Source organism: Elgaria multicarinata, chromosome 4 (assembly GCF_023053635.1).
Source record: "Elgaria multicarinata webbii isolate HBS135686 ecotype San Diego chromosome 4, rElgMul1.1.pri, whole genome shotgun sequence".
Lineage (NCBI taxonomy): Eukaryota > Metazoa > Chordata > Lepidosauria > Squamata > Anguidae > Elgaria > Elgaria multicarinata.
Window position 1 is genome coordinate 93,035,750 of NC_086174.1, and position 25,358 is coordinate 93,061,107.

A 25,358-nucleotide genomic window follows, 5' to 3' on the forward strand; every position below is an offset into this window, starting at 1 on the left:
AATTATCTCCTTTCCTATCAGAATGAAGCCGCCTGGTAAAAACACAATAGCCATATATCCTCTAGGAAAAAAAGAACAATTAAGAGAAGCAGATACCAAAAACTGCACTAATGAGAACACCAGCATAGTGTACATGATCAGCGTATATAATTTTATTTATGAAAATAAGTAATGTATTGTGTTGATGGGTGCATAGAACTCTTCTTTATGTGAAGTACCAACTCTAAGGTACCAGCTAAAGTACCCTTCCAAACATGACATTTTGTTCTACAATTCTATTCCTCAAAATCCTACAGGAAGGACTTCTGTATACTTGGGAACTATTCCATTCTCCAGGCAGTTGTCCATGGCACAAAGTGTATTTTGTCACACAAACCAAACCACGATGCATAGCCAGCTCTGTAATAACTTTGGTGCTAGCTAAAATGAAGAGCTGTTTACTGAACACATGCTCTCCAAACATACAAAACCCAAAGAGAGATGCAACATTCTCCTTTCAGTTAGAATTACCACACACTTAAGGAGCATGTGTCAGCAGATAGTATCAACACAAAACACAGGGGAAAAGGCATATATAGTGAATAATCATTATAAAAGTGTTCTAGGTCCACTCCTCAGTCCAGAAAGGGCAATCCGTGCGTGCAGAGGGAAAAGGCAAGTGAATGTTACAGGAGGAAAGAATACTGTATCCAGTACCTATTTATTTATTATTACATTTATATCCCGACGTTTTCTCTTTATTTTGTATTGCATTTTATATCCTGCCGTTTTTCCTCTTGCAAGGAACCTAAGGCTGCTAATATAATCTTCACCCTCTCCATTTTACCCTTACAACAACCCTGTGAGGTAAGTTAATTTGACAGTCAGTGACTGGCCGAAAGTCACCTAGCGAGCTTCATAGCTGAATGGGGACTAGAACCTGGATCTCCTGAGTCCCACTCTAACCACTACACCACACTGGCTCTCCTATGACTACATATGTGGCGCCTCTCATTGTAAGGGAGTTGTGCACACATCCAACAAACTTATAATTGGCACTGTCCACTTTGGCTACCTGTTGTAATCTCTGGGTTGAAGCCCTCACGGATTGTAGTCCTGAAGTATAACATTACATAAGAGGTAAAGTGACTTGTAGGCTATGTCTTAGATCCACATTTCCAGTGAGCAGTATGCTGGTCACGGCACACTCCCACTGAAGTGATTTTCACCAATTCCTTCTTCCCCTGTTGCCTCTGAAAAGCTGCATTATAAAGTTGGGGACCATGTGGAACATTGTAAGAGTTGGTACTGGGGTTGCAGGTGAGAAGAGAGCTTCCACAGATCTCAGGTCCTTCCACGAACTAAAAGAACGCTTCCGTTTGTAGAAGAGCAACTCTGAGATCCAACCCCATAAAATTTCTCTGAAACCTTCTTCCACATTCTGCGAAATTGTTGGCACTATTATCAAATTTTATTTTGTTTTTAACAATAGTGAGCTGAACCCATACCAGTTTAACCCCGGCAGTGGCGTTCTGAAATGTCAACACAGTGGTGTATTAAGAAATGTGATGGTAGTGATGTCTGTGGCATGAATTGGCAGAGCTACTAGAGCATGCATGCATGTTCTAATGATAATGGGTCTGAAACTGTCAGCAATAAAATGCCTGTAAAGAGTTCATCTTCAGTGTGTCAAGTGAAACGTATATAGGCCTTGTGGAGAAAAACTGGTCCTATGGGCAGAAGGCACTGCATGGGCAGGTAGGAAGGCTGAGGACTGGAAATCAAAAATTTCCGGAAGCTAAGAAACAGAAAACCCAGATACAGGGTTGCTGAAGGAAGGGGGCAGAAAGGAGGCAACAAACAGATAGGAACCTGCTGACAGAGTGGCCCAAGGACAGAGCAACATGAATAAGTCAACCCAAGGAGGCAGCAAGACGCAGTGGGGTCTGGAGTCCAAATTTCACTTACTGATGTAAAGCAATCAGATAATCTCTTTGGCTTCAGATTCTAGTAATACATGTTAGGGGATTAAAAAAAGATTCACAATGTCCCCCAACCAGCTCCTTCTGAAGGGTATTAAGCCCTTATCTTCTGTGTGTGATGCTGTTATCAGAAACAGAAATACAGCATTGGGAAAAGGGGTAATTTATTCATTTAAAACTATTTTTAGCCATTTTTAAGGATTGAACCCTAATTTACCTTGCTTCATCAGGATGAGTCACTCGTACAGAGTCATTTGGAATGTAGATCATACTTGTATCTTCTATTTTATATATTGCATGTCCTCCAATGTCTGCCATCTTTCTCCTCTTTGTAATTAACACAATGTAGTAACCTTCTAAAAATCTGACAAAACCTAGAGGAAAAAGTATACATTACTTCACTTATCATTTGTACCTGTCATTTGACACAATATACTACTAGAAGGCTAAAACACAGCACAATTCCTTTCAAGGTTGCCAATAATTATATAGTATTTTCCAATACCTTAGAAAACTGGAGATAGAAAAACCTAGCATCTGTGAATTGATCTCCTTTAATTTTCAGAATTTTGTAAAAGCAGCATGCATTTCTTTTTAAATTGTATACTAAATCTTTAATGAAGGCAAATTAAAAAGTACTTTTCAAAATGGCTGTTCACCTCAGGGATTTTTTCTTTATAAAAATATTTATTGGATCCTTGAGGCTATTTCATCAAGTCAGTGCCAGGGGTGAACTAAGGACACTGAAATAACTCACATCAATGTCTGATACTGCAGTGTAACTTACTGTGCAATGACTGATTATTTTTCTACACTTTGTCCTTATTAACTTCCATTTGGAAAAACTTTTCAGCACTACAGGGTACAGAATCATTGCTGAGCAGAATAAGAATAGACTGCATCCAGACCTTCACACTATTTATCTATGTTTTCAACCTTCTGTAATATTTGACATGTGACATCAGATTATCTTTTCACTCCTTGAATTTTCTCAGGAATCTAACTACTTGTCACTCAAGGATTCTGGCATTTGGCCTGCTACTGTGGTACTGTGAAGACAGATTTACAAGTACTCATCAACAACAAGTCATTCTGTATACTATTATCAATCTTGCACATGTGTGTGCAAGATCAGCAGTAGGCATTGGAACCATCTACAAACCTGCCTGCTTTTAAAGGTGCCCCCAACTTCAACAGCTTATACAAGACTGCACTTGGCAAGAGGGCTTTTGCAGCGGTAGTGACCCACATGTGGAATCCTCTCCTCAGGACCCTACTTTGTTAGAGCAATATCCAATGTTGCGTGAGTGGCAGGCAAGTTCTGTAAGTGAAAGGCAAGTTCATGCAACACATCTTTTCCTCCCCACAGCAACTCTCTGTCCTTCCTGAAAATCCTCTCCAGAGAGATGGTGTGGGGAGGGGGGAGGAACTATAGAACATGGTGGGTTGTGTCTTACATGGCTGCAATGGGAGAGGAAAATCTCCCACCGCATCAGCCTGAGCAGTACTAGATTCTGCTGCCCAATTTCAGGTGACGTTTGAAAGCTGCCTAACCTGTGGATCAGCCTAATTATGAGGGAATATGCCCACATCAAAACCCAAGACCACAAGGAGCACATGGTGCTTACATGGAGATTCTTCATACAATCAATTTGATCCATGCAGTAAATGGCTTTTGACCATTAGCACCACCACTGAGAAGCATTTCTTGGCAGACTCAACATGGCTCCTGTAATTTCTAGAACAGTCCTAAGTCTGCTTAAATTCAAGTATTACCTGTTCATGGGGCATTATACCTTAATTGTGAGTTCCAATGTTCTTCACATAAATAGCACCCATCAAATCTTAAGTGTTGCTGATTCACAAAAATTGTATTCATGCTACTGTTCCAGATTACCAGAGTGTCCTTTAATTTATCTTTGCATATGTTGGGTGGGTGGGGTGTTATTTGTTTGTTTGTTTATTTATTTATTTATTACATTTTTATACCGCCCAACAGCCGAAGCTTTCTGGGCGGTTCACAAAAATTAAAACCATAATAAAACAACCAACATTTTAAAAGCACAATTACAAAATACAGTATAAAAAGCACAACCAGATAAAACCACGCAGCAAAATTGATATAAGATTAAAATACAGAGTTAGAACAGTAAAATTTAAATTTAAGTTAAAATTAAGTGTTAAAATGCTGAGAGAATAAAAAGGTCTTCAGCTGGCGACGAAAGGAGTACAGTGTAGGCGCCAGGCGGACCTCTCTGGGGAGCTCATTCCACAACCGGGGTGCTACAGCGGAGAAAGCCCTCCTTCTAGTAGCCACCTGCTACTAGAGTTGTTCTCGTTGTCTCTATGTAAAATGCTTTGGAGACCTATCATCAAATCGAATAAGTAAATAAAAGACATGCCTTACCTACTATACCAAAAGCAGAGACGGCACGTGATAATCCAGAGGAGCCCTTCTGTCCAATTTTTGTCCGGTTCCCAAGATCTAAGCGGCCAAGCAGTTCTCTCACTTCTTGCTGGGTGTATACATGCTTAAAAATGAAAATGTGAAATCATCTAAATAAAAGGTGTTCCTTTAAGAATGGTATTGAATAGTTGCAGGTTCTGACCTCTACAGGATGGACTGTTTTCATGTCTTGTTGAAAAACTGATCAATTTATTACAGTTTTCCCTGTCTTTCTACGCATTTTGAAGAACACCAAGTGTAACCCAAATGCTGTGAGATGTGTAGCAGCAAAGTGAGTTGGGTTCAAATGTAGTTCAGGGCACAGCCTAAAGTGTTCTGTGTTTTCTTTGCACACTTTAAACAAAAATCAAGAACTCGGAAGTCAACCAGACAGGAATAAATTTGAAATAACTCTAACATACAGCAGACTAAGATTCTCTTACAAAATGTGAAGGAACTAGTTTGATTCCCCAATGGAGGGAGTTTGACAGACAGGGTGCCCCTACAGAAAAGGCCCTGTCCCATGTTCCTACCAACTTAGCCTTGTGTGGTGATAGGACATAAAGCAGGGCCATGGATGAAGATCATAAGTACAGGCAGGCTCATAAGGAAGCAGGCCATCTTTCAGATATCCTGGTCCCAAGCAGTGTAGGTCTTTATAAGTAAGAAACAGAATTTTGAATTGGATCCAGAAATAAACGAGTAGCCAGTGCAACTGCCATGAGACCAGTGTAATATGGATCATGTAATGCACACCAGGCAACAGTCTTGCTGTAGCATTTTGCACCAGCTGTGGTTTCTGAACACTCTTCAAAGGCAGCCCTTCCTCACCATGCTCCTCTATTAGCATGGTACAGGAAATGAAATTCAGGAGTCTCCCTTTGTGAGCTTCACAATCTCCAGTTTTCCTGTCACAGCAGAAGTGGATCTAAGTTTTAAAATGTTCACATAAAAGTTTCCATTTAATATCATTTCCTAGGGCACCATGGCTTGTATTTACCTTCTTTACTTTAAATGATTTGATGCTGCCTTTAAGGGTAAAGCCCTCTCCCCTTAAGGATCACAGAATCATAGAATAGTAGAGTTGGAAGGGATCTATAAGGCCACTGAGTCCAACCCCTGCTGAACGCAGGAATCCACCTTAAAGCATCCCTGAAAGATGGCTGTCCAGCTGCATCTTGAATGCCTCTTGGGTGGTAGGACCCTCCTCTCATCCAAAGGTTCCCTTTCTTCAACAGGAGGTTCTAATTCTAACCTTTGGCTAGAATCCTCTATGTGCTGAAATCATTCCCAGCTACCGCCAACTCGCCTCCCCGCTGCCCTCGTCAAAAACGACCCATTTATTGACTATTCCTTAACTCATCGATTGGAAAACTATATCAAAGCAGGTATTCTGGAAAGAAACATTAAAAGAAAAGGTGTCTAAAGAGCTTAAATTCCACCTATATTCAATATACTCACCCTGTCATCAATAACAACTAAATCCTTCGGCTCTGTGCGATCAATTTTCAAAACACGATATTTGGTTTCTGCATGATTGCTTCCAACTAGAAAATACCGCTGGGTTGGGGGGGGGGGGGGAAGGATGGGTGAGAGACATGGAAGGAGAAAGAAATATTGCACAAAGTTAAAGAAACCAATACAACCATGATTACCAATATACTCATGATTAATACAATAGACAGAGTTTTGTGGCACCTTAGTCTAACACATTTATTATGGCATAAGCTTTTATGACCTATAATTCACTTCATCCAAGTCAGAAATACCCATGCAACCACAAATTATCATCCTAATTTTGAACTATCCAGAACATGTTACGATTAGAGTTTTTAAATGTCTGAACACACTGATCATACCTCTAGATTCTTAAGAAATTCAGACACAAGTTCTTTTTACATTAATGGTACTACTTTCCCCATTTTTGACACAACAAAACTTTTAAGTTCTGAGGTTTTTATATACATATTGGGTAACACATGCCACAATAACCCGTGGGGGAGTGAGCAACAAAGCTGCTTCCCACCTGCTTGCCATTTCCACTTTGTTGTGTTGTGCTAGGATTATTGAGCGTTAGGGTTATTGAGTGTTAAACAACCCTCGCATAACCACATGGTCTGCTGTTGGGTTGTGTGAGGATTGTTTAACCCTTGCATAACCCACGCTGTCTAAAACAATATTAGCCTAAATGGACCAGTGATCTGATTTGTCCCCATATGAATGCAAAATGATAGAAAATCTGGTGCAATAACCCTAATCACTTATGTGGATTCAGAATCAATTTGGTTAATTAAATTCATGAAGTGATCTTCAAAGCCTTGATTAACATCTCTTTCAGAAAGATCCTATCAATCCTAAGAAATGGTTTGTACAAGTCTAATGAAATTATGGCAGCGGCTTTTGTGTTGGAGTTACTATGAAAGATTATATTTTGTACATGCCTTGGTGGAGTCAGCCCGTATGGTCAGCTTCTGTTATATTTGTAATAAAGGTATTCAGCCTATTCACCATAACAGCTGGGAGTACTTCAGCATCTTGGTTTATCAGAGCTATTGGCCTGTGTGTGCTATCCTTAAAGGGTTTAGGAAAGACTACTAGGCTGCGTTCGGACAACACAATAGTCAATGGTGAGTTAATAGTCAACTCCATCATTGATTATTGAGGCAGTACTCCATGCACAACATGATTATAATCAACTGTGGTGTGGATTAAGATGAGCATCGAGTTGACTATTAGTCAACAATGTTTTTGATTGCTTCTCCTTTCCCCTCCTCCCTCCCTCTCTCTCTTTCTCTCTCTCTCTCTCTCTCTCTCACACACACACACAGCCTCCCTCCCTAACGCTCATCTCAATGGCACTGAAGCCCTAACAAGGAAGCAGGAAGTCAGTAGATCAGGAAAATCCACTTCTCCTTCCTCTCTGATCTGCCAATATCCTACATCCTCATTAGGAGTTCAGCACTGCTGAGATCATAGAATCATAGAATAGCAGAGTTGGAAGGGGCCTACAAGGCCATCGAGTCCAACCCCCTGCTCAATGCAGGAATCCACCCTAAAGCATCCCTGACAGATGGTTGTCCAGCTGCCTCTTGAATGCCTCTAGTGTGGGAGAGCCCACAACCTCCCTAGGTAGCTGATTCCACTGTCGCACTGCTCTAACAGTCAGGAAGTTTTTCCTGATGTCCAGCCGGAATCTGGCTTCCTTTAACTTGAGCCCGTTATTCCGTGTCCTGCACTCTGGGAGAATCGAGAAGAGATCCTGGCCCTCCTCTGTGTGACAACCTTTTAAGTATTTGAAGAGTGCTATCATGTCTCCCCTCAATCTTCTCTTCTCCAGGCTAAACATGCCCAGTTCTTTCAGTCTCTCTTCATAGGGCTTTGTTTCTAGACCTCTGATCATCCTCGTTGCCCTCTTCTGAACACGCTCCAGCTTGTCTGCGTCCCTCTTGAATTGTGGATCATAGATCACAGATCACAGATCACAGAATAGTAAAGTTGGAAGGGGCCTATAAGGACATTGCGTCCAACCCCCTGCTCAATGCAGGAATCCACCTCAAAGCATCCCTGACAGATGGTTGTCCAGCTGCCTCTTGAATGCCTCTAGTGTGGGAGAGCCCACAACCTCCCTCAGTAATTGGTTCTATTATTGTACTACTAACAGTGAGGAAGTTTTTCCTGATGTCCAGCTGGAATCTGGCTTCCTGTAACTTCAGCCCATTACCCTGTGTCCTGCACTCTGGGATGATCGAAAAGAGATCCTGGCCGTCCTCTGTGTGACACCCTTTCAAGTACTTGAAAAACGCTATCATGTTTTCCCTTAGTCTTCTCTTCTCAAGGCCAAACATGCTGAGTTCTTTTGGTCTCTCATCATAGGGCTTTATTTCCAGACCCCTGATCATCCACAGAGGTGAATGCAGAGGTAGGAAATAAAAAAGGGGGAATCCTGGGCAAAGACTGGGAAAGGTGCCAGGGTGAGGAATGTGCCCAGGACAGAATGGAGAGAATCCAGAGCAGTGGCACAGAGGGGTGCTCCATACATTTTACCACCACCAGCACTCTTTTATATGTCAAATGTGCCCACAGGACCAAAAAAGTTGCTTACTCATGCCTTAACATGTAAAGTAATAAATGCTTGCAACTTTGTTATTCATAACATATAGTCCCCCATATTTTTCTTTACTGCTATAGTGCAGCCATTAGGGTGGGGAGAGAAGGAAATTTAGCTGGAGAACATAATCTTATACTATCTAATGTTGACAGTATTCTTAATGTTGGCTCTCTGCAATTGCCAATCACCTTTCAAGGAGCAATTCAGCACCGATGAAACCTAAAGCAGTTTATCAATTCTGCATTCACTAAGAGCAAAACACAATGGCCATATCTATTTTACAAAACTGAAAGGAAAGGCTTCAGTTCTTTCAAAATTACTATTTCTAATTGCCTATGTACATTGCATGCAATTAACCTCATCTAGAGCGCCACATGGATTTTGTACACACACAGCTCCCAGCAAGTACCGTCTTCTACATTCACTGGAAGGTCAGGAGATCTTCACAAACAACTTAAATGTGAATACAGAGCTAGTCTACAATTATGAACAGAGGAGCAAAAAGTGGAGCATCTGAGCTGGCTTACAAGCAAAGAGTCTCAGGATTCACTGCTATAGTTACCTCATAATTACAAGCTGTCTCTCCACCTTGATTTGCCAATATCCAAAGTATACTTGAGCTAGGACTTCTCCTGACAATGTGATTATTTAAAACAGACTCCTTGCTCTAAAGTGGGGACCACGTGAAGTGACTGAAAGCGTCACTACCTCCTCAACTAGAAACTAAGTACTCATGAGAAGAGGCTTAGAAATTGTACTGCTGCATATTAAAACCTACCAGCCTACAATCCCTAAGGCAAGAAAAGCCACTGAAAGAACTAGAAAGGAAAAAGAATATATATGCTTCTGCTTGGCACTTTTGTCTCCTAAGATTTATGTCTTAACTTAACCACACTTTACAAGCTATTTATACTGTCTCTGATGCAAGAAGCAGCCACCTAACCCACATGCAGTCTGATCCTACTCATGGTTACACAGAACCACACACCCACCGATTCTACACATTACCAAACAGAACAGTTTAGCTACCAAAAAACCAGTAAGAGAACTTCTAACGTTGGTAAGTTCTAATGTGTATGTAGTGGCAGAGGAGAGAAAGGGGCAAGGAATATATCTTTTAAATAGATATGGCTCTCAGTTCAAACCCTAGCAGATCCAGTTAAAAAGAGAATCTTATTTACTAGGGCTTGGAAAGATCACTGCCTCTCATTAAAAAAAAAACACCTGGAGAGCTGCTACCAATCAGAAGAGGCAATGCTGGGCCAAACAGACCAATGGCCTAACTCACTATGAAGCAGTTTATAGTGGAATGCAGTGTGTGTGTGAGAGAGAAATCTCATGCAGGCCATGTATATATGGGAATGGAATTACAGAAAAGTGTGTGCGTATTTACAGCTGGAGTGCAAAACCTGTGGGCCAAGGGCCACACGCAGTTTCATGCTGCTGCTCTCCGGATGGTCCCTCTGAGCATCTCTTGCGCTTCATGTGTGTGCATGACAGAGAAGTGGGAGTTATGCAATGCTGTAAACCCTGCCCACCAACAGCTACAGAATCTAACTGACTTTTCCCATGGATCAACAGCCCTTCATAGGAAAAAGGTTCCGTGCACATGATTTATAGGCTATATATACATGTAAGGTTTCCTTAACAAAGCAAGTTGTAGCTTCAAGGGGATTATTTTCATTGGGAAAACTATATGGGCAGTTTTTTTTAAAAAAAAAAAACTCACCCTCAGATCCAAACTACCACCTCTACCTGCTATATGAAAATGTAGCAAGACCAATCATAGATTTGGCCCTTAGCAAATGATCAGCAAGTAGACTTCATGACTATTTTTCTCCTCTCTCTGATGATTTTACAACGGCTTAAGTACAAAGTACTCAAGCCATTGTAAAATATATAGTAAAACGCAGCAAGCACTCCATGCTATGTGTATTACATAGTATCCAATGCAATAAGAAACATGTTTTCAAAAATGAAAAGCCGGGGAAAGGATACTGAGAGACAGAGAGAGAACGAGAACTAAAACAAAAGCAGATTGAGAATAGAGTGAGAACTGAGGCTTGAGCAGTGTGATCCTGTATGTCGGGGTGTAGAACCTTGGGCACAGGGGCCAAATTCAGCCCTCTGGGGTTACCCAGAAGGCCATGTCCCTTTCCCCGGCTTCACCCCAGTCACTGGCTTTTGTGAAGTTTTTTCCCCATTTTAAAAGGTTGAATGTAAGAAGAGCCATGCTGGATCAGACCAAAGGTCCATCTAGTCCAGCACTCTGTTCACACAGTGGCCAACCAGCTGTCAACCAGGAACCCAAAAGCAGGACACGGGTGCAACAGCTCCCTACCACCTATGTTCCCCAGCAACTGGTGCATATAGGCTTACTGCCTCTGATACTAGCCTCCTCCTCCAGGAATTTATCCAACACCCTTTTAAAGCCATCCAAATTGGTGCACATCACTACATTTTGTGGTACTGAATTCCATACACACTGTGTGAAGAAGTACTTGCCTTTATCTTTCCTGAATCTCTCACCAATTAGTACTCATATTGACACAAGGCTGCAAACTGGGATACAGTAAACAGACTGAAAAGTTAAGAGTCTGGTCAATGCGAACTTAGAAGGCAATCCACACAAACTATGAGGGAAGGGTATCTATCTTCCAGAAAGTTATCCAAATCATATAGAAAAACTTAAAATGTAATTCAGGAGCTAAACAGCATGATTCCACTTGTCAAAACATCACACAGATTAATTATTATATAATTCAAAATGTCTAAAGTAGCATAAAGCATGGAGGATAAGGCTACTAGTCACGATGGGAATGTATTACCAATAGATTGCTAGTTGCTAAGAAACACAAGTAGGAGGTTTCTATTGTACACATGTCCTGCCTGTGAGTTTCCCATCGGCATCCAGTTAGCCACAGTGGGTACAGATACTAGAATAGATAGGCCTTTGGTCTAATCCTGCATAGCTCTTATGTTCTAAAGTAACAATATTTCCACACAATCAAGCTGTTACAAAATAAATATAAAATAAAAATAAATAAAATAAAATAAATACACATTTCTACAAACAATACAGTTATTTTCCCTGGGAAGGGACAAGATATCCCTCCTTATCTCTCCTACTCTCAGAATAATCTTGTGCTTCTCCTTGCATGTGTGGCGCTTATACCAGCAAAAAGTCATATGAGAATCATTTATGAAGAAGCAACCCAGGTGAAAATCTAGGGCACTTGCTCAGGAATAGATTCTCAAATACTGAAACAGTTCGACACCCCAGGAATTTCTAGCTAGGACTTTGGGGGCAGCAGGATAGAACCTTTCTAACAAAGTTATGTTCCCAAAACAGATGGAAATATTTAATATGGGACTATATTCTCTGCAACAGAAGCTTAGAAGTGGAACAATGATTAGTAACTTCCTCCAGGATGCAATGCTTTCTCAGAGAAACAGTTGGCGCAGGGAATTCTATCATCTTTCCCCCTCTTGAAAAGAGAAAAACCACACAGGAACATAAGAAGAGCTTGTCTAGATGAGACCAAGAGCCCATTCTAATCGAGCATTCTGTTTCTAACAATAGCAAATCAGATGCTTTTGGGAAGTCTGCAGCCAGGCATGAAGGCAACAACAGAGTTCTCTCCCCCTCATCCCGCCCCCCACTAAACAACTGGCATTCAGATGTATACTGCCTTGGAATCTGGAGGTTCCATTACGCCAGGTTTCCCTAACTCCCAGCATTCCTAACCATTGTCCATGCTGGCTGGGACTGATTAGAGCTGGAAGCCCATAACATAGGAGGGCATCATGCTAGGGAAGGCTGCATTAAGCTATCACGGCCAATTTCCCAAAGCTCAAGCAACAATATTTTGTTGCTAACAAATACAACACACGCTAAACCCAATCTATTGGCATACTTGTTGTGATCGCTTGTACAATATCAACTAGGACTACACCTGATTCTCTTGTGGCAAAAAACAAACAAAACAAAACGGGACAAGTAACATAAAGCTGAGGTGTCTGAGAAGAAATGATATTACAGGCTAGAGTCGCCAAAGAGAACAGATGTTATGAAAGCCTTCTTATTGTTTGGTACTTCTATAGCGGGGATGAGCAAATTGTGATCTTCCAAATGTTTTGGCCTACAGCTCCCATCAATCCTAGGCAGGATAGCCAATGGTGAGGGATGATGGGAGTTATAGGTCAAAATCTATAGTTGCCCATCCTCTTCTATAGTATAATGCCCTCTAAAAATTCCATACACAACTAAGAACATAAGAGCCATACTGGATCAGATCAAGGGGTCACCTAGTCAAGCATTCTGTTCACGCAGCGGCCAACCAGTTGTTGTTATTATTATATTTATTTGTATCCCGCCTTTTGCCCAATGCTGGGCCTCAAGGTGGCCTTACAAAGTTTAAAACATACATGGGGGGTGGGGGGAAACATAAACGTTTAAAATACACAACAAAATTATAAGACATTAACATAGATTGTTGTGAACCGCCCAGAGAGCTTCGGCTGTGGGGCAGTATATAAATGTAATAAAATAAATAAATAAATAAATAGATGGAGGGCCAGATTATTCTCCAAAGGCCTGCTGGAACAAAAAAGTTTTAGCTTGCTTCTGAAAGCCCATCAAGGAGGAAGCCAGCCTAGCTTCCCCGGGAAGAGAGTTCCAAAGCACCGGAGCAGCTACTGAGAAGGCCCTCTCCCATGTTCCCACCAAGTGCGCCTGTGAAGATGGTGGGACTGAAAGAAGGGCTTCTCCAGATCTCAAAGCACGGGCAGGCTCATAAGGGAGAATACGGTCTTTCAAACATAAAACCAGTTGCCTGTGAGAAAGCCACAAGTAGCACATAACTGCAATAGCACCCTTCACATCGAGTTCCTCAGCAACTGCTATATAGAGGCATAGTGGCTGATGCTGGAGAGGGCGCATATAGCCATTATGACTAATAGCCATTGATAGCTTTATCCTCCATGAATTTGTCTGAGGGTCTGGGTGAGAACCTCTATCAGGCCTTTTCTGGGCAGGTTTATTCAGAAACAAATCCCAACAAGTTCAATAGGGCTTACTTTCAAATAAGCCCTCGGTTGCAATCCTATGCACATTTACTTGGGAGTTAACACCATTGCGCACAGTGGGACTTTGGAGTAAAAACGCACAGGATCAGGCTATGTACTGCGCTCAGGGGACTCTGATTAGATCTTCAATATTCCAGTGTGAATAACCAGGTACCTTCCCCACTTCCCGGTCATCGGTCACGTAGTAGGAGAGAAGAGCAAGCGCTGCGGCGGTTACTTACAGCTCTGGTCTCGTATAGTACCAGCTTCTGCACAGAGCTGATGATCGGAGCCGCCGCAGGCATGGTGACAGCGGGGGTGGGGGCTTGTACTCAGTCAGCTGCGAGCCCTTCAAGGGCGCCCCCCTGCTCCTTTGGACGCAATTGTAAGGTTAACGCGCAAAAACACAAGGGCCCTCAAGCAACAACAGACCCCATTAGAAGAGACTCGTTGGGAATAGAAGAAATGCAGAACCCACGCAGGAGCAGGCCGTTCCGCCTACGTCATGCGCAGTCGCAGGAGAGCGGCAGCCCCAGGATCACGTGTCTACATTTGCCGGCACCGCGGCCATTTTAAGTTTGGGAATGACGCCCGTCCTGCCAGCAACGTGTAAAACGGAGTTCGCCCCGTCTGCAGCGGATTCTCGGACTTAGAGGAGGGGTAGAATGCGTCGCTTCTGTGCTGTCCAGCAACATATTGGCGGTTGCAATCTTAAGCATACTTCGAGAAATCCTTCATGGTAACAATTTCCACAGACCTAGCTGTGTGGTCGGTAGCAGCAAAAGCAATGAAGAGATTTATCACGGGCATATAGCCAAGGGGTTGTATACCTGCCCACCGAGGACAGCGCTTCAGGATAAATCTGAGGAAGCCCACGCACTCTGGTGCCACAATAAATGGGTCAGCCTCGAAGGCCCCGCAAGCCTCATTCTTTGTTCCTGAGGAAGTTACGCCTGCAATCCCGTAGGCTTACTTGGGAGTAAGTCTCTTTGAATGCAATGGGGCTTACTTCCGAGTAGACACGCCTCGGATTGTACTGCAAGAGGATGAGTAAACATCGTTAGAATTGTGCATGTAGCATTGCAGCCTGATCCCAGGCATGTTTACTCGGGAGTCAGTCGCACTGCATTCAGTACTACGGACTCCTCTGTCGCCCTATCAAAGATCAACGCCCTCAATAGCTCCGAACTCTTCCCAAAGGCTCCCATCCCTCCCCCTTGCTAAAGAGAAACCGTTAGTGCCTCCGCTCCCCCAACGGGCCTTTTTAGAAGCCTTCGATGCAGGTTTAACGTCGCCCTGAACTGGCCTGGGCGCCCCGCAACCGGTGCCCTTTTCGAACAAGGAGCCTCGCGCGGCAGCGGGGCCTCATCGGAGGCGTTGATTGGGTGAAGGGACCGGGGGCGGTGCCGAAAGAGAGGAGGCGGGTCGCAGTCTCCAAGGTTACGAAGAAACACAAATCACTGCGGATCAGTGGTCAGCCCATCCCGCTCCGGGCGGCTGCAAAAGGCGCGGCGGACCCGGCTGTGGCCCATCCCGCAGTAAGTGCTCCCAGTCTGCCTCTGGTTCGCTTCTGAGGGCTCCCCATGCTGCGCCCTGCCGCGACGCTTATTCATCATTGCCCAAGGCAGATTAAAACAAGAAACAGTCCGGTGGCACCTTAAAGACCAGGGGAGGGCAACTTGCGGCTGTCCAGATGTTTTGGCCTATAACTCCCGATATTCTTGACAATTCGCTGTGCTGGCGAGGGCTGATAGGAATTGTAGGACAAAACAGCTGGAGGGCTCCAAGTTGGCCATTTATGTAAATATTGACACATCTGTTCTGGTATACGTTTCCGTGGATGCAGCTACTTCATCAGATGCATGAAGAGTTAGCCACAAATGCAGATTAGGTACCACATGATTTCTTGTCCATTAATTTTCTGCCAGCGAGCTCAAGATGTGTTTTGTTTTGTTTTTACATTTTTAAATAATATAAATTTACAATCATCTTGACACTCTGGCCTGGTTCGGACAACACGCTAAACCATGCTGCTTAACCACAAAATGGTTAAGGGAATTTTGTGGTTAAGCAGCATGGCTTAGAGTGTTGTCTGAACCAGGCCTTTGTAGGGTTACGAAGTACTTCTGGTTCAGAGGGCCTCTAAACCAAGCGCACCTGTGTGTAGAAACAGCGGTGACCTTAAGAAGTAACACTTTCCCCCTCTTCCTATTGTAGGCATAATGATGGCATCTCAAGAGGAGGAGCAACCTTATCCCTTTGTAGATATATACGATGAAGATGAATCTGACAGAGACTTTCTTATGTCTAAGCCTACCTGCTTCGTCATCCTTGGAAAACCAGTAAGCGAGAATGTCCGGTTTGATTAAACTGGCATTTCAGCCAATCTAACTTGATGAGCAGTCCTTTGTCTGTTTATTCAGAAGTAAGTTCCTCTGTGCGCAGGATGGATCATATGCACATTTATTGGAAGCAAGTAAGCCCTTTTGAACATAGTCAGACTTCTGAGTAAACATGCATAAGATTGCACTGAAAGTGTGTTTAGGGCCAAAGCCTTTTTCTCTTGTTCTTGTGGAACTTTGTGTTTGTTTCAACGCAAAATGCATCGGATCCAATTCAGCAAACTGAGCTTCACATACACTATCAAAAGATTTGCATCTATTTATTTATACATGTATATCTAGCCTTTTCCCCCAAGGAGCCCTAGTTGATGTACGTGATTCTCCTCATCTCCATTTTTATCCTCACAACAACCCTGTGAGGTAGATTAAGCCAAGAGTGACTGGCTCAAAGTCACCCAGTGATCTTCATGGCTGAATGGAGATTGAACCTTGGTCTCCCCAGTCCTAGTCCAAGACTAACCACTACAACACATTGACTCTCTGTTTGACTAGCTTCTAGAAACTCTGTTCATTGAGCTTCAAAAGAATGGGATGGGGTTAGGATGATTTTGTTGAAACAGATCCAGAAACAGGTTACAGTTACGCATCTGGAGCACAGTGTGACTCATTTCCACGGGATAGGCACAATCCAGAGAAGTTTAAGATATCCTAATATCTAATATCCATAAAAACAAGAACCAACTTGTTTGTTATTTTGCGCCTGCAACGTTGAGCCTGGTTTCCTGCCACCTTCATTCTTCAAATGACATTCATTCCCACCTCCACAGCAAACACTAATTTCCTAGATGGTTTATTCCCTCTCCCATTTTTTGTGTGGACTGTCTCCTCTTTCTGTTATTTGAAATATAATTCAAATCTTGTGCAGTTATACAAGCTTTATTGGTGCAGTTATTCATGTAAACAATCATATGGTGCCTGTTTTGTTTTTAATTACAAACCAGCAATTAGTTATTAAGTTGAAAAACTGCTCTGGGGAGAGGGGGAGGGTTCTTCATGATGTTACAAGTGCTCAGCCAAACAGTACATTGCACTGCCCCTTCTATTTCAAATTGATATAAATTTGAGCTAAACTCAATCCTTAAAAGAAGGTTATATGTGTGACAACTAGAGATGTATGTATTTTATCAAATCCATTCCATCTATATTTTGTGCTTTGTCAGAGGTCTTTTGTTCCATTGTTTACTCATTGATGGAATTGGATTTTTTCTTTTCTTTTAGGGATGTATATGAATTTTGTTCCATTTCCCCAAGTGGACAAAGTGCACATTAGCGCAAAGGAGGACTTGCACTGATGCACACATTCACTAATACACATTAGCGCAAGTGCAAATTTGTGCAAATCTCCTCACAAAACTAAAAAAAGTCCACAGAATCTGCATGACTTGGAAAAAGCCAGTCAGTCCACTGTTGAATCCACAGATCAGATTCATTTGAATCCGTTAAACATTTGCCCATTATCTCTAGTGGCAGCAGCATGGTGAGTGCACTTTCCAGAATAGAGTGGCTCATATTTTACGTATTTTTCTCTTAGGTACACAATTAAGCAATAGGGTGAATGAAGCTGGGTTTTTAGCTTTGTTTATATTCCTATCAATTTTGTTTTGTAACAGGAATATACTTGATAGCGCAATCCTATACATATCTACTCAGAAGTAAATCTCACTGAGTTCAATGGGGCTTATTCCCAGATAAGTGTGTGTAGCCTTAGTTGACTTTCTTATCCCCAGCATGAAAACTTGTAGGTAAATGTGTTTATAAGTTAGAGGATAGAATAAAATCACTTGAGCTATTTTGTCTCTTGGCTCACAAGTCAAGAAATGTCAAGTGCGTTTTTGCTCTGAAACGCAGCAAGGACAACAACAAAAGCGCCACAATTTGAGTTTGCCGTAAAAGCTAGGAAATATGGAATATATTCCATAAAATTTGGGGTGGCCTACAGGATTTTTTACTTTATGACAGCTAGTAATGCAAACACCCAAATGGAATTTTTAATCACCAGTTCCAATAAAGATCAATATATCAGCCTTTGTCTTTCCATTGTACTTTGTTACATTCGTAGTACTGCAACATTATTCCAATTTTGAGCTATCTTTCTGTTGTTTTTATTTTAAGGGTGTTGGAAAGCACACGTTAGCCAAAAAATTAGCCCAGACTTGGAAGTGTACACTCATCAATGGTAAATATGAAAAACATTGTATTCATTCCTTGTATTTTTGTATGATTCCTAATATTAAAGTCCTGTGAAATTAACTACAATCTTTTCCTGAATTATCTTTTGATTTCTTCAGAAGAGATTAAAGGCTTATATAGGTAATGTTGGGGTGGATGACTTCAGGAGGTCCAGGAGCCATTTTTGTCCCATGGATTCCGCGCGCACGCCCCCCCCAGTAGTCAGTACCCCCGCTGTAAGTGCTGAAATATAAAAGAAAAGATTTTAAAAAATGGCATCTGTGGTAGATCGAATCCTTAATCAGCGCAAGCTTTCAAATAGGCACTGCCTCCAAGAACATATGTACAGCAGGCTCTGTAGCCACTACAGATGCCCTCCCCACCCCACAAAAGTGTTTTTAATTAATTTGGGAGGCAGCAGGAGTTGGTGGGGGCCACATGCAGCCCGCAGGCCCTGTGTTGCCCACCTGTGGAAATATGGACAAACAAGGGAGGGCTAGTCAGCAAACAAGGAATATTCAAGGAGGGTTTGATTCTCATTTCAAATATTACTTTTTAGAATACTATTTAAAAAGTTGAGTCTGGTGTTCTGAAAAGGCTAGGAAAGACTCAGAAATCTTGAAAAAGAAAACATAGGGTTTTCCTTTAGGAGGCTTTCGTAGGAAATAACATCCCTTCGGCCTCCTCACATTGGATGCTGGTCACAACCTGGAAGTTGCCTACATGTCTTTTTAACAGCACTCCGCACTATCTAATGGCACAGCCAGTCCCTCCAATTCACTTAGGCAAGCGGTCCCCACCGTTTGTGCAATGGTAATGTAGCACTTCCGGGAGCAACCCCAAACAAGTGGAAATGCTTGTTTCTGAAAGCAGGCAGGTCACTGGAATTTTCATTAGGGGACTCTACCATCCTACCCCCTTCTAGAAGCAAGTGTTTCCAGTCATTTTGGGTCATGCCCCTGGAAACGCAAAATTGCCGCAGTGCAAGTGATGGGGACCACTTGCACAACAGAATTGGTGGAGCTAGCCACCTGCGGAACAAAAGTGGTGGTTGGCCCCATGTGTGGACAGACAGGATTGGATCCTGCCCTTTGTGACAATAAAGCATGCTGTGGTTCCAGTTTCTCTCACCCCACTCCTCTTCATCTGCCGTCTATTCATTGACCCAAGAGGCACGGCATGCGCAAAGCTATGGCTGTAGCATCTTTGGCGGCTGTAAAGTGATTTAAGGGAGTGCAATGTGGCAACTCCATCATCGCTGTCTTTTTTTAAAATTTAGTTCTTATGCAAGGTCAATCTGCCCCACAGAGACGCTACTTATTTCCCCCAACGATCTTGCGTTTGGGAGCCATTACTTCACTTAAATTTGCAAGAGGGAATCGAAAGTACAGCACAGCAAGGCAGTGATTAGATTCTCGCTCGGGGCTGATCTGGCATCAGCAGGATTGTGAGTCAAAGGCTAAATCTGCGTAGGGGCATCTGGCTGATTATCCAGTTCGTTTAGGAAAGAAGGGTTTCTCTGCCATTCTACCACTGGTGCATGATTACCATGATTTCCAAAGACGTTCAATACTTAATTGCAATATGAATTTTAATTGCAATATGATTTTATATTATATCTGAGTGAAGTGACTTGTGTTAATGACAGAATAAAGTTAACTGTTTCTTTACAAACTGTTTCTTTACAAAGCATTAGTTAGAAAAACACGAGAGCCCTCTGGTGGATGAAACTGCAGTGAAAATCACAGTCAAATAGACATGATGTGGGAGATCCAGGGTGTTTGCGTGCTTGCCATGCCTCCTTCATGGATATTTAGAGGGAAGTTGAGATGACATTGTCATCCTCCTGTGTTGTTTCCATGTTTCCCCCCACTTTTCCTATTATTATTTTTTTAAATCTTAACAGGGAAAAACGGGGCTTTTGGAATTGGAAAGCGATTTGTTATTGATCGTTCACCAGAGCGGGTGTGCAGAAGGGGGCACCATAGTGCTATTTTCCACTATGTGCTTGGGGGAGTGGTTGTGATATCAGAGAGAGTGTTCCAACACCAAACCTTCTCCATTTGTGTTTTACTACACCCGAGGAATCCTTTGCCATTCTGATTGTGGGATCCGCATACGAGAGGGAAGAAGTGTTCCCTTTCTCTTTTTAAATGGCTGATGCCGGTGGTGTGCAGAATGCCCGCCAAGATCTCCCACTTTAAAACAACAATCATTAACAGGCAACTCCATGTGGCTGTTTTGAAGATCAGAGAAGTGGCATTGGGGGGAGGATGTTTATCTCTCGCCCCTGCATTGTTTTCTCTGTTGAAGTGAATACCAGCTTCTCATGAAGCTGGTATTAGCTGAGGGTGGGGAGATTTTTGTTGTTTATTCGTTCAGTCGCTTCTGACTCTTCGTGACTTCATGGACCAGCCCATGCCAGAGCTTTCTGTTGGCTGTCGCCACCCCTAGCTCCCCCAAGGTCAAGTCTGTCACCTCCAGAATATCATCCATCCATCTTGCCCTTGGTTGGCCCCTCTTCCTTTTGCCTTCCACTTTCCCTAGCATCAGCCTCTTCTCCAGGGTATCCTGTCTTCTCATTATGTGGCCAAAGTACTTCAGTTTTGCCTTTAATACCATTCCCTCAAGTGAGCAGTCTGGCTTTATTTCCTGGAGTATGGACTGGTTTGATCTTCTTGCAGTCCAAGGCACTCTCAGAATTTCCCTCCAACACCACGGTTCAAAAGCATCTATCTTCCTTCGCTCAGCTTTCCTTATGGTCCAGCTCTCGCAGCCATAGGTTACTACGGGGAATACCATTGCTTTAACTATGCGGACCTTTGTTGTCAGTGTGGTGTCTCTGCTCTTAACTATTTTATCAAGATTTGTCATTGCTCTCCTCCCAAGAAGTAAACGTCTTCTGATTTCCTGGCTGCAGTCAGCGTCTGCAGTAATCTTTGCGCCCAGAAATACAAAGTCTGTCACTGCCTCTACGTTTTCTCCCTCTATTTGCCAGTTATCAAGATATTTTATACTTTATAGTGGTTTTAGAACACATTGGCTATGTTTAGATTCTGACAAAGTTACAGCATGAAGGTATATTAATAGCCGTCAGTTTATTCATGCATATGTGTATCAGTACATTCTACTTTTAAAAATAAAAGTAAAGATTAGTATCCAGTTCAAAATACATTTTGGTTCTCAGCCAACGATTTGTGTGTTACTTTGTTTTTAAGACATATCCTTAAATTCTGCTAAACCGTGACCAAGAAGGCCAGCACCAAATTTAAATGAAACAAAAGTATCATAAAAAACATAAATTACTAAAACATAAAAAAATAACAGCTGAAAATAAAACCAAGCATTCCTAAGCTTTACAAAAGCAAGTGATTTTGGTGCCTGCTCAAGATAGCCCTCTCAAAAGGTCTTCTGTCCACAAAGTATTTTTAATCACTCTTACTTTTTCACATAGTGCATATTTAAACTATGGAATATGCTACCACATGATATGGCTCTGGCCATCAGTTGTTTTTAAAAGGAGATTAGACAAATTCATCAAGGATAAGGCTATTAATCGCTAGTAGTCTTGGTGGCTACATAGTACTTCCAGGAACAAAGGCAATGATGTGTTTGAAAGAACCATTCCTGCAAAACAATAGCAGGAGAGGGCTATTGCCTTCATTTCTTGCTTGTGTGCTTTTGGTCAGATGAGGTTTTGCACTTTCGTATGTTCTGAAAAGTGTGGAGAATAGAGACTAACCCAAGTTCTCTAGGGATGGAATTCCACAGCCAGGAGCCCAACGAGAAGCTCATGTAACTGATCCTTCGATAAAGTTCTAAATCGGGTGGGCAGCGTCCAAGGATTAGGAGCCCATGGAGGCTACATCCCTGCCCACGACCCCATTGGTAGCAACCACCCTTTAATTTTGCTTAAAAACAAGGCTCATGTTCCCTGTGAGCCTTATTTTCAAAGCAAAATTGCCTCTTTTTTACTGCCACTGCAACAAATTCAGTGGTGGCAGGAGACAGTGGTGGCTGTAAAAAAAAAGGGGGGGGCAGATCAGGGGTCTGGAAACAAAGCCCTATGAAGAGAGACTGAAAGAACTGGGCATGTTTAGCCTGGAGAAGAGAAGATTGAGAGGAGATATGAGAGCACTCTTCAAATACTTAAAAGGTTGTCACACAGAGGAGGGCCAGGATCTCTTCTCGATCCTCCCAGAGTGCAGGACACGGAATAACGGGCTCAAGTTAAAGGAAGCCAGATTCCGGCTGGACATCAGGGAAAACTTCCTGACTGTTAGAGCAGTGCGACAATGGAATCAGTTACCTAGGGAGGTTGTGGGCTCTCCCACACTAGAGGCATTCAAGAGGCAGCTGGACAATCATCTGTCAGGGATGCTTTAGGGTGGATTCTTGCATTGAGCAGGGGGTTGGACTCGATGGCCTTGTAGGGCCCTTCCAACTCTGCGATTCTATGATTCTATGATTCTATATCATGCAGCTTGCAGATCATGATTTCCCTGCCTCTGATCTAAGCAAATATGTTCCTGTGGAAATAGGCCACCCTTTCAATGATTTCAGGAGGAAGGAAGGATGTTATGCGGCCCTGAGATCCCAATGTTATAGGGTGAGATTCAAATGTTTTAATAAATAAATAAAATAATAAATGTTAAGGCTACTTTGCAACTGCAAGCCATACTGCTCAATTATTCTAAGGGTCCAAAGTGACTGGGATGATACCCTTTGATTGCTAGGCAACAGAGGCCAGTCTTTCCATTCCCTCCACCAGCGATGAAGCTGGCAAAGAAAAAGGACTGATTGGTTGTGAGGTGAATAGATAAAGGTCAGCAGCAACAGCAAAACACCACCTTAATAAAGGGAAAGGAAGAAATAAAGGCCAAGAGGCAGGCAGCCACTTTCACCCTCCAAAAGTGGCTCCCTGGCCTTTGCTTGTCTGTTTTGCCTTACAGGCGGAGGAGAGGTGAAGCCTGCTCTCTGGAAATGTTAATTAAAAAGTCTTGCCGTAGCTTTGGGCAAGCAAATCTGCAGGCCACGTTTCTTTGGATTGGGGCTTTGAAGTAGCCCTGCCACACCAAGCACAGCCTGCAAATCGCCCACCAGGGCTCAGTAAACATCCTGTCTTTCTTGCCTCCCAGTGACTGCAACTTCATGGACCTCAGCAAGCACCTGGCAGGCCACACTGGACAATGGCTAGCGGGGCACATCCTGCTGTGGAGATTTTGGAATAGTTAAGACCACCCTTCCCCAACCTGGTGCCCCCCAGATGTGTTGGACTACAGCTGCCAGCATCCTCCAGTCAGCTGTGGACTTCTAGAGGTCTTTCACATCTCCTGATCCTTTTTACTGAAGACACCAGGAACTGAACCTGCATTCTGGCTGGGGGATGCTTGGAGGTGTAAGTCCAACACATTTGGATGTCACCAGGTTGGAGAAGGCTGGTTAGGATTAAATTGTGTATAGTCTTAAGAGTCTTGTAACAATACTTCTTACACGTGGAGAGAGCATGACTGCATGTTCAAGATGGTTTTCTTAAAAATGTAATGCATTCCAAACAAGGCCAGATAATGCACTGCAGGAATGAAACAAATTACAAACGCACTTCATGGTTCACACATTTTCTCCATAATATCCAAAGCGGAGCTTTGAGATGGCCTCCACATATTGCAAGTTGTGTAAGCACCCAGCACAGGGACAATTTCTACATCCACTTGTGGCTGGCTATGAACTAGTGATGTATAATGAGCTTTATAGTAATCCTGTGTTAAAGTGGTTACTGTTTAATCACCATTTTAATCTTCTGTACATATGCATGCATAGATCAACATCTAATAAACTGTTTCTATGTGATGTATCCATTTTAGCGTTAGAGCTGATAGATGAGAACATAACAGCAGAAACAGAATATGGACTCAAGGTAAAACCTGTATTTTATTTATTGAACTGGGTTTATTGGGTTTATTTTAGTCCTATTTAAGACTCAGTTCTCTGAAACAGAACTGCCAGTGAAAGTCCAGTTCACTTCAGTGGTGCGCACAACTATGAATCATTGTGAGGCTTGATTCTAAGGCAGGACCAGACTTGGATTTTTGGAGAAGGAGCCATCTCTCCGTGGTAGAGTGCATGCTTTGCTTGCAGGTTCAATTTGTCATATCTCCAGTAAAAAAAAAAAGATCAAGTAGCAGGTGGTGGGAAAGTCTCTGCTGGAAATTTTAGAGAGCTTGTCAGTCAGTAAACAATACTGGGCCAGATGGGGAAATAATCTGACATGGTATAAAGCAACTTCCTACGTTAATTACGTATCTAATATTTACAAAATATGATATTTTTACTTTATTTTTCTTTAGAGTAAGGAATTGCTTTATCAAGGTCAAAGTGTTCCTGAAGAATTGCTTATAAAGATGCTTCTGAATAAGATTGAATCTCCAGAGGTTATGCACTTCGGTACATGTTTTCCTTTTCTTTTCCTGACCCTAAGGTGTGTTCCTCAGGGTCCTATAAGGGTTGAAGGACCCTCCAGAGCAGTGGGGGAGGTGGCACTGGGGCTGCAGAGGGAGGAGGAAGTGGCGAAAATCTCCTCTGCCCTCTTTCCACCAGGGGAGGATTTTGAGTGGAGCTCCACTGGGGAAATAAAACTCTGGAACCAACCTACGGTTTGCAAGGTCAGAATGGTTCAGTCTGGGGGTAGAGGGGGTTCCTCGCTTCTAGGCAGCTACCATATTGTATGGTGTGGTGGTACAGAATGTAAAATGAAATGTTCACACAATATAGGATCTGTATATATTCCCCCCCCCCAAAAAAAAATGTTAAAAAAGGGGGGTTGTGTTTTTTTGTTTTGTTTTTTTGCAGGTTATGTTCTCTGTGATTTTCCTTGTCTTTCGGAGGAATTCATGAGTATACCGGAACAGATAGAGATAATTAGAAATTTAAAATTAAAACCAGATTTCCTGATTAATATTAAGGTAATATCAGTTTCTGATTTTTCTTAGTCCACCTCAGATATGATTAACACTGTGGAGGAGTGAAATGTTTCATTTTTCTGTTCTGGTTGCCACAAAGGTTCTGATTGTTTCTGAACTAGACTTGTTCTCAGCTATGGATGAGGGCTACCAAACTGAGACTCAATCCAGACAAGACGGAGGTACTGTTAGTGGGTGGTTCATCTGTCAGGCGAGGTGATGTTTGCCCTGTCCTGGACGGGGTTG

The 25,358-nt window shown here is 42.6% G+C and overlaps 2 protein-coding genes across 2 annotated transcripts in view; one reads left to right on the top strand and one right to left on the bottom strand.

Annotated features, from left to right (window-relative positions):
* The window catches only part of FIG4 (FIG4 phosphoinositide 5-phosphatase), an 85,652-nt gene extending 71,585 nt beyond the window's left edge, over positions 1–14,067 (bottom strand). Inside the window, exons 1-4 of the mRNA XM_063124796.1 lie at positions 13,825–14,067; positions 5,869–5,967; positions 4,369–4,492; positions 2,179–2,335 (exon numbers count right to left, since the gene is read on the bottom strand). Of these exons, the coding sequence (XP_062980866.1) occupies positions 2,179–2,335; positions 4,369–4,492; positions 5,869–5,967; positions 13,825–13,887 (443 nt within the window). The 5' untranslated portion in view covers positions 13,888–14,067. The remainder of the gene's footprint in view (positions 1–2,178; positions 2,336–4,368; positions 4,493–5,868; positions 5,968–13,824) is intronic.
* Positions 14,068–15,064: 997 nt separating this feature from the next.
* Positions 15,065–25,358, top strand: part of AK9 (adenylate kinase 9) — a 66,103-nt gene continuing 55,809 nt past the window's right edge. Inside the window, exons 1-6 of the mRNA XM_063124797.1 lie at positions 15,065–15,120; positions 15,800–15,924; positions 18,097–18,160; positions 24,018–24,070; positions 24,501–24,597; positions 25,003–25,115. Coding sequence (XP_062980867.1) covers positions 15,805–15,924; positions 18,097–18,160; positions 24,018–24,070; positions 24,501–24,597; positions 25,003–25,115 — 447 coding nt within the window. The 5' untranslated portion in view covers positions 15,065–15,120; positions 15,800–15,804. The remainder of the gene's footprint in view (positions 15,121–15,799; positions 15,925–18,096; positions 18,161–24,017; positions 24,071–24,500; positions 24,598–25,002; positions 25,116–25,358) is intronic.